General features: G+C 43.0%; 1 protein-coding gene across 1 annotated transcript in view; it reads right to left on the reverse strand.

The window, feature by feature from the left end:
* The window catches only part of LOC143291224 (uncharacterized), a 34641-nt gene that overhangs the window by 2169 nt on the left and 22472 nt on the right, over positions 1-10000 (reverse strand). Inside the window, exons 4-6 of the mRNA XM_076600993.1 lie at positions 7017-7522; positions 6016-6174; positions 1-3011 (exon numbers count right to left, since the gene is read on the reverse strand). The exon at positions 1-3011 is cut by the window's left edge and continues 2169 nt beyond it. Coding sequence (XP_076457108.1) covers positions 2439-3011; positions 6016-6174; positions 7017-7522 — 1238 coding nt within the window. The 3' untranslated portion in view covers positions 1-2438. The remainder of the gene's footprint in view (positions 3012-6015; positions 6175-7016; positions 7523-10000) is intronic.

Raw genomic sequence — 10000 nt, forward strand, 5'->3', positions numbered from 1 at the left:
TCTTCAATATATACACACGACAATGCCCTTTGGTGTATGTATGTACACACATAAAGTGTCTCATTGTTAACACCATAATCAACAGCTTTGCGTATTCATTTTTTTTCTCTCTCATTGGAGTCAGAGTCTCTCAGTTTTTTGGGTTTTTTTGCAGGTGAGTAAATTTCGAACACACGTAATCCTATATTTATTATACATAACCAGTTCTAGGTTATAAACAAACAGTCGTAATTAATTCTATATTGCAGGACGATATTTTGCACAAGCAATTCTATACATAATCAGTTCTATATTATACAAAATCAGTCTTATTATTTACACACAATCAGTCATATCATTGTACATGATCAGTCCTATAATAATACACAATAATGGTTCTACGTTCTTGTTCTTTTTTTGTTCATTTTTCTTTCTTTTTTTTTTCTTCTTTTTTTTATGGAGAATGGATATGTTCAAAAGTAGTGTATCAATCCAGCCATCGGATTATGATGGTATATGTGTCATGTTCTGGTGTTGTCTTATAGTTAACTGTGGAGTTTGGCCAGTGCACGGATCGCAGCAGCCCTCGAAAACAACTCTGGCCCCACAGGTCAATGACTGTAAACAGCCATCCTTTCTGACACATTACTTTGCTCTCTCTCTGTGCTTTTTTCCTTGCAGACAGTGACCCTGACTTTCTATGTGTGCCAAGACATCCCTGTATTGTAGCGTACATTAGAACAGAATCCATGATGTACAAGATCATGGGTGGTTTGGTCACGGAGGTGGCACCCCGGGAAGGTACTCTACTGCGGACGAATAGAACTGTCCGAGGCCACCCAGAGAAACTACAGGTACCCGGCCTTCTCCCGCATTGACTCCCACAGACACTCCTTCTTCCCTTCCGCTGTCCGCCTGTGGAACCAGATTCCAGACCATATAATCTCAGCCATTTCCCCCTCAGTCATTCAAGACCGGGACTGAGACCTGGCTGCGAGCCTCAGGCTCAGTATAGCTACAGGACAGGGTTGCTGGGTTTTTTTTTGTTTTGTTTTGTTTTTTTTTTGCTTTCCTTTTTTGGTTGTTTTTTTGTTGTTGTTTTTGACTGATGCTGTGTGGGGCCCGGGTTCCCCTGGCTGAACTAGGGGGCTTAACGGTCGTGCACAGATATCAGTCACCTAGAGTGCACCCCCCTGTTGTGGATTGTTGCCCTGTACAGGGATTACCACAGGATTATAGACAAGACAAGACAAGACAAGAATAAAGTGTTCAACAGTCCAACCGGTGTGTTCTGTCTGGATGAAATCAACGAACGTTTCAACAACAACAACAGCATAATGACAGAATGTTACACATTGAAATAACATCGTAACACACATAGTCTCATATGGTTCGTCTCTGGAGTTGCAAAACTATATAAAGTGACTATATAAATCTATGAGGTATGACTAATTTCTATCAAAATCAAAATCAACACAAAAAACACACATGATAAGTTCATACTAATGAACGTGATAGTTATGGTTAATGCTTCAAGCAGATTGTGACTATGAGTGTCCGGTTTAGTTGATCAGTCAGATAATACATCTTTTTAACTTGAGCAAAATGAAAAAACAAAAACAAAATGTTGATGAATAAATGGACTGAAAAATGGGCATTGAAAGCGATGTCGAGTACAAATGATGTTTAAAAAAAAAAGTGATCAGCAGTAGGTCACAACCAGGAAGCTCCACTGGATATCAAATAAGACATTTTCTACTCAGAGGATGGTAGAACTGTGTGTGTAAATACATGTGTGTTCTTCATGGTAACACAATGCGTTACGAAGGCACTGATCTACTGTCAAAAAACCTGTGCCTCCGGATAAAAAAAAAAAAAAAAAAATCTGAAGGCTCAGGATGGAAGACACTTCAATGACTCTCCATATGTGTGTGTGTGTGGGGGGGGATGTGGGGGGGAGGGGTGAGGGGGTGACGGTGCGTGTGGGGAGGGGGTACGTGTGTGGGTGGGTGTGAATGCGTGTATATGCCTGCGTTCGTGGGTGCACGTGTGTGTGTGTATGTGTGTGTGTGTGTGTGTGTGCGCGCGCGCGCATGCAAGTTCATGCTTGCATGTGTTCATACAGACGTCTGTGCGTATGTGTGTGTATACGAACGAAATAATAAACACCCTGGAGTACAACAACAACCACCAAATAATACTCCGGTAGATGTCATCAAAGACCTCTTGGTCGGAAAAAAAAAAAGAAACAAAAAAAAAAAAAAAAAAAAAAAGAAGAAGAAAAGCCACAAACACGTTTTTCTTTGGAAGTAGTCTGCAATGAAACCTGCGGGAAAGGGAACCCATGCGACCCTCTCGTCACGAAAACCCGAAAACGTTTAGGGCTTTGTCCTGGCAACAAAAAAACCTCCCTCTCCATGGCCACTTGATGGCACCAGTCACTGCACTGGCTTCTGTTGCTAGCGAGGCGCTTTGTATGGCCAGTTCTGGTAGGGGTTGTCTTCATCCTGCTGGCGAGCTTCCTCGATAGCTGCCCGGTTGCTGTACTCATCCTCCGGCTCTTCCTCCTCCACGTCTAGCCCAGGATTGGAGACTCCACCAGACGTCTTGCCCGCCGCGTGCTTCAGCTTCTCCATGTTCTCGTAATCCATCTCGGGGTCTTCCAGTTCTTCTTCCTCTTTCACTAGCGCTGGTGGGGGTCTCACTTTGGGTGGTGGTGCTGCTTTCCGTGCTTGGATTTCTTCTTCGATGGGGAATTTCGGGAGCTGAGAGATGCCCGTGGAGGTGGGGAGGGACTCTGCGGACGCCGAGTGAGGCGTGCTGGCTCCGGAGTGTCCAGGTCGTCGTCCTCTTCCCGGAGGTCTGGTGGTGGTGGTCTCCAGGGTGGTGTGGCTGCGGACAGGTTGGGGGTTGTGGCGGCGGGCTGGACGGTCTCCCCCGTCTGGTGGTGAGGTGGGGGGTAGGGGGGCTGGGGGCAGCTCGTCCAGCTCCTTCTCCTCATCCTCTGTGGCTGGCATGGGCGGTTCTGGTTTCTGTGGGGAGTTTGGGGGCGGGGGGGAAACACAGAACGTGTTGAGTTTGTGCATGTTTAACGAAACAACTACAACACTGAAAAATGAGAATAATCCCCATAGTTAGTGTGAAATACAAAACAACAGGAACTATGTTAAAATTTAATCTTTAAGATTCTCGAATACAGCTGAACACTATGCATAACATTACGATAATAATAATAATAATAATAATACATAGTTTTTCTATGGCGCGATATCCAGCACCAATGCTGCTCAAAGCGCTTACATCATCCAGTTGACTGTAAACATGCTTTAAAAAAATACATCAACCGCCTTCTGACAATGGAAAACACCCAGTTTGTTCAAATGAATGAAAAAGCACACTTAAGAGATGAACCAGATTATAAAAGCTATGAAGTGAACAAGGCTTAGATTAGAACAAAATGCATTTCATAGAACACACTCACACACACACACAAACACACACACACACACACACGCACGCACGCACACACACACACAAACACACACACACACACACACACACACACAAACACCCCACACACACACACACACACACACACACACACACACACACACACCCCACACACACACCCCACACACACATATATATTGATGTCCCTCCCTTACAGACACAATGTGTAACGTCTCTTGACCACGGTCTGACAACCACGCTGGGTTTATATGTCAGGCATCTGCTCTTTTCTTCCTTGTTTTCTCCCTCTCCTTTTTGTCACTGTCTTTAGTACATTATATTACTAACACTCGGCTTATATCACAGGTTGACATAAGTTTACATTTGGGCCAACAGCAAAGTGAGAGCTGTATTATCAATGGTTTATCCAGTCAATGGGAAACCATTTACAGCTTAGTCTTTAGTGAAGGACTATCACTCTCAAACTAGGAGGCAAAATTGCACTGGCTCTTAGTGCTGCAGCCTTGTGGGCTAGTTGGCCTTTGGGAACCATCCCAACGCCGACTGTCCTAAAACCCTCTTGGCCGAGAGAGTGGGGATGAATTTGGGCAAGACACTTTCCACTATAATTTAATTCTAGCCCAAATAGTCGGAACAGCAGTTGCCTCCTCTGCTGTTCTGATGGTCATAGTCGGACATGACTGACTATCATAAAAATTAAAAAAAAATTACTGAGTTTTAACTTTGTGTTGTCAATTTTTCAGAACGAATAGTAAGTGTATTAATGTAGTAGAGAATCACTAATGGATTGATTCCCTGTGGTACTATAACAAAAAGAATTTGGAACTCAAATACAGAATTTGATATAAGTGTGTTGATGAATAGAGTATGTGCTGCTCGCGTTGGCATGGGATTAGGTTTGAGCATAGGGCTTACTTTTGTGATATCTACTCTTCTCTCTCTCTCTCTCTCCCCCTCTCTCTCTCTCTAGCTAGAATTAGCTTAATACGTTTACGACTTGGTGTGTCACAACTCAATATACACAAATTACGTTTTAAACGTAATGTAACAGGTGAGTTTTCCTGTTCTTTCTGTGATTCTCAAAAAAGAAACAGAAGTTCACTTCGTGTTACAATGCCCTCGATATGCTGATCTGAGAGAACAGTATATCCCCTCTAAGTTCTACAATACTCCATCTTTGTTTAATCTGACAATGCTTTTTGCGAGTGAAAAAACAAACAAACAAATTATTGGTCATGCGCTTGGCTGTGTTCCTTGACAAGGCTTTGAAAGTACGTTGCCAATAGTAAAATGTTGTTGTTGTACCTCTCCATGGACTTGTAACCCCCACTATTGACATGGGCCAATGGCCTATTCATTAAAACATTTCAGTGTTCAGTGATCAGTGTTCTCTCTCTCTCTCTCTCTCTCTCTCTCTCAGGCATATGAATGTATGCACACACACACACACACACACACACACACACACACGCACGCACGCGCACACGTGCACCTACACATGCACACACTTTGGGTATGATATGGCCACAATATCAATAATGATAATGATGATGATATCAAATTCATTCTATAATACCAAAAATATGTTGATTCGACTTCTGTATGTTGAGAGAGAGAGAGAGAGAGAGACTTCATGAAGATGGTGACGTGAAGACACATTTCAAATAAACATATATATCACATTTATTTTTAAAGTAGGCTAACACTAACCAGTCCATCATCTGCAGATCTCAGCATCCACTTATATATATATATATATATATATATATATATATATATATATATATATGACTGTATATAAATAAATGATATACAAGGGGGAGAAAAAAATCAATACACACAGAGAGATGGATAGAGACAGACAGACAGACAGAAAGACAGAGAGTCAAGTCTTGTCTTGAGAGAGACAGAGAGATGGGTAGATGGATGGGTGGATGGATGGTTTATTCATTCAAGGCCATTGCCCCTCATGAACGGGGTAAACGGTGTACAACAATATAGTATCTGCATTTGACTAATAATCATAATCTTAATCCTAATGAGTTCAGTAATCAGAGAGACAGAGAGAGACAGAGAGACAGATATATGTTTAACTTAATCTTAATCCTAATGAGTTCAGTAATCAGAGAGATAGATAGAGAGAGAAAGACAGATATATGTTTAACTTACATGTAATACTTTGTTTAATACTATGTCTAGATAATGTAAACATCTTCATATTCATGGATACTAGTAGTTGCCAGTTCAGATGCATTTTGTTTTTCAGATTATGTCCCTTGACTTAGCCCTCAGTTGAGCGTTCAGCCTCTCTATCTCTACCTTGACTAAGTGTTCAGTCAAACTTGCAGCCTCTCTCTTGATTAAGTCTTCAGTTAAATGTTAAGAATTAAGTTATGAGGGAGTATTTTATTTTATTTTACTTTTCTTGAGATAAAACCTGAGACTGAAGAGGTGTAGACAAGAGCATGGAGATTTAGCAATATCATTACACTAATCATTATGACTGCTGCTGTCATTTCACACAGGGGGAAAACCGAACGAGCAAGGCGAGGGGCAGGCTGTCACCTTGACCGTGGGGTCACGGACGTATCTGGTGACCTTGTCGTGACCTCGCTCGATGGAGATGGGTCTGGGCAACGTGGTGTTGAAGTTGACGTAGTCGGGTACCTCCTTGTGGCTTCCCTTGGGCCTCACCACCACATCCACCTCGCTGCCCGTGTCTTCCTGCAGGGAGAGTAAGCGGGTGATAGATAAATAAATAGATAAATGAATAAATAAATAGACATATAAATAAACAGACAAATAGCCAACTAATTAACTAAATAAACAAATAAATAGACATTATGAATGAATAAGCAGACATATAAATAAATAAACAAACAAGCAAATGGATAAATGAATAACCAAAGAAACAAAGAAATAGACTGATGAATAAACATGTAAATAAATAAATAAACAGATAAACAAATACGATTTAAAGAAAAAACATGGTCTGAAATGGTTAGTGGATATACTGAGGTAGTGGAGTTCATTTTCTTTCTTTCTTTCTTTCTTTACTTATGTATTTAAGTATTCAGTCATCGAGGCGTCGGTTTTTGTTGTTGTTGTTTTTTAATATTATTATTCATTGATTAATTTATTTATTCATTTGTTTGTGTGTGTTTTTTTTTTTTTGTTTTGTTTTGTTTTGTTTTATTCATTTATTTATCTATTTATTTATCGATTCATTTACCTGTTCATCTATTTATGTATATATTTGTTTGGTCACTTGTTTAGTGAATAGCTGAAATACTGAATAAGCTAATAGATCGATAGATAGATAGGTAGGTAGACAAATAAAAATAAATAAATAGATAAATAAAGTACGAATATATGATACACCAACTCTTTCGTGTACGGGGCCCCAAATCACTTTGGATAATCCTTTTCCTCTAGGACACAGGAAAAACCCAGATAAAAACATCATAGATAAATAGATAAAAGCAAGACCTGCTCTACGAACCTCCAGAAACACAAGACAAGACAAGACACGCGACAAGAGACAAGACCAATGCAAATGCACTGACCTCTTTACACCGAGAGGGCGGCGACATTTCATCCATCGCCAGATCATGGCTTCGTCCTCCTCCCCCTCCTCCTCTCTCCTCCCCCTCCTCCTCTCCCCTCCTCCTACAACAACCACGTCGGCGGCGGCTGCACACACAACACACCACCACCACCACCACCACCAGCAACAACGCGCCACCCCCGGCACTGGCGCCGGCGATGATGGCGATGCTGATTTCCGAATCCTCCGTCTTTTTCTTCTTCGGGACGCATCTTTTTCGCTGGCTGCCCGACTCATGGAATTCGTGGTCCTCCCTGCACTCCAGACACTCGCTCCTGTTGCACGTGCGGCAGTTTTCCAGGCAGATCGGACAGGTGGCGGTGGGGGTGGGGGGTGAGGTAGGGGCGGGGGGTTGTGGGTTCACGGTGTCGGTGTTGTCGGTGCTGTTGTCGAAAGGGTCCGAGGTGGGGAAGTCCAGGCCGGGGTCTGCCTCTGAGGTGGTTTCTGGCGTTGATGTCTCTGCGTCTGGGAACCAAAGTCTAAGTATATAAAAAAAAAAGAAAAAAAAAAGTTTTCACTGCCCCTGCACGAATGTGACACGTGCATAGTGACGTTACCGATGACGTCATCAGGATAAGGGGAAATAACTCTGGATAGCTGAAAATTCACACAGTTTATCTGGAGTGGTATATCTCCAGACCATTTTCTCAGTTTTAGGCTTATTGTTTAGGATATTGTTTTATGACTTGAAACACCATTTTGTACTGTTTTTTTTTCTTCCCCTGGCAGGGAAGGGGTTTTGTCAGGCCTCTGGCCCATAACAACAGAAGTCACAGCAAAATGTAGCATGCAACATGTGTTCATTTTACATATCATTCAGGCATTTCTTCCTCAAATTCAGTGCTTTCTATATATAGATACACATCGACTGTTTCAAGATTGTATCAGTATTTTCACTTGCCAAGGTTGAAGAAATGCGGCTGGGAACCAGAAGAACAGAGGGAGGTGTCAGTGTTGTGTTGTGTTGGGTTGAGTTGTGTTGTGTTGTGCTGTGTTATGTTGCGTTGTGTTGGGTTGTGCTGTGTTATGTTGTGTTGTGCTGTGTTATGTTGCGTTGTGTTGGGTTGTGCTGTGTTATGTTGTGTTGTGCTGTGTTATGTTGCGTTGTGTTGGGTTGTGCTGTGTTATGTTGTGTTGTGCTGTGTTATGTTGCGTTGTGTTGGGTTGTGCTGTGTTATGTTGTGTTGTGCTGTGTTATGTTGCGTTGTGTTGTGCTGTGTTATGTTGCGTTGTGTTGGGTTGTGCTGTGTTATGTTGTGTTGTGCTGTGTTATGTTGTGTTGGGTTGTGTTGTGTTATGTTGCGTTGTGTTGTGTTGTGCTGTGTTATGTTGCGTTGTGTTGTGCTGTGTTATGTTGCGTTGTGTTGTGTTGTGCTGTGTTATGTTGCGTTGTGTTGTGTTGTGTTGCGTTGTGTTGTGTTGTGCTGTGTTATGTTGCGTTGTGTTGTGCTGTGCTGTGTTATGTTGCGTTGTGTTGTGTTGTGTTGTGTTGTGTTGTGTTGCGTTGTGTTGTGTTGTGCTGTGTTATGTTGCGTTGTGTTGTGTTGTGCTGTGTTATGTTGCGTTGTGTTGTGTTGTGCTGTGTTGTGTTGCGTTGTGTTGTGTTGTGCTGTGTTATGTTGCGTTGTGTTGTGTTGTGCTGTGTTATGTTGGTTTGTGCTGTATAGTGATGCGCTGCGTTGTGTTGTGTCAGTGTTGTGTTGGGTTGTCTTGCGCTGTGCTGTGCGGGGTTGGGTTGGGTTGGGTTGCGTGAGTGTTGTATTAGGTTGTGTGAGTGTTGTGTCAGGGTTGGGTTGGGTTGGGTTGGGTTGGATTGTGTCAGTGTTGGGTTGAGTTGGGTTGTGTCAGTGCTGGATTGTGTTGTGCTGTGCTGTGCTGTGCTGTGTTGCGTTGTGTTGTGCTGTGCTGTGCTGCGTTGAGTTGAGTTGTGCAGTGCTGTGCTGTGTTGCGTTGTGCTGTGCTGTGCTGCGTTGAGTTGTGTTGTGCTGTGCTGTGCTGTGTTGCGTTCTGCTGTGCTGTGCTGCGTTGAGCTGTGTTGTGCTGTGCTGTGTTGTGCTGTGCTGTGTTGTGCTGTGCTGCGTTGAGTTGAGTTGAGTTGAGTTGTGCTGTGCTGTGCTGTGCTGTGTTGTGCTGTGCTGCGTTGAGTTGAGTTGAGTTGAGTTGTGTTGTGCTGTGCTGTGCTGTGTTGCGTTGCGCTGTGGTGTGCTGTGTTGTGTGTTATCGCACTGTGATGTACTGTATTGCATTGCATTGTATTGTATTGCAACAGACTGTATTGTATCGTATCGTATTTATCATATTGCACTGAAAGAAAGGGGCAAACAGGGAAAAGAACACAGGGAGACAGAGAGACATAGAATAAGAAGAAGAAAAAAGAAAAAAAAAACACAGAAAGAGACAGAGACCCAAATCGACAAAGATACACACAGACACATTCTCCCACCCCGGGCCCCTCACTTCAACCACACTGCCTCCCCTCCCCTCCCCTCCCTTCCCCTCCCCTCCCCCCCTCCTCCAGAGGTACGTTCTGGGTCTGTGTGTATTACTGTGACTGTATGATCAATGGTTTCTCCACTGCAGTGGAATTCATTTACAGCTTAGTCATTTGTGGAGGACCATGACTCTCAAACTAGGAGGCAAGATTGCAACTGGCTCTCAGTGCTGCAGCCTTGGGGGCTTGTTGGTCTTTGGGGACCGTCCCAAACGCCGCTGTACTGTCCTACAGCACTCCTTGGCCGAGAGTGTGGGGATGGAAGTTGGGCAGGACACTCTCCACTATAATCAAATTCTAGGCCCAGATTGTCAAGACAGCAGATGCCTCCTCTGCTGTTCTGATGGTCATAGTCGGACACAACTATCATACTTGTGCCCCATTTTCATTTCCAGGTGTTATGTTTACTTCTTATTTTAGGTTCTAAGGGACGGATATTTACAACTTCTATA

This window comes from Babylonia areolata, chromosome 16 (assembly GCF_041734735.1).
Source record: "Babylonia areolata isolate BAREFJ2019XMU chromosome 16, ASM4173473v1, whole genome shotgun sequence".
Lineage (NCBI taxonomy): Eukaryota > Metazoa > Mollusca > Gastropoda > Neogastropoda > Buccinidae > Babylonia > Babylonia areolata.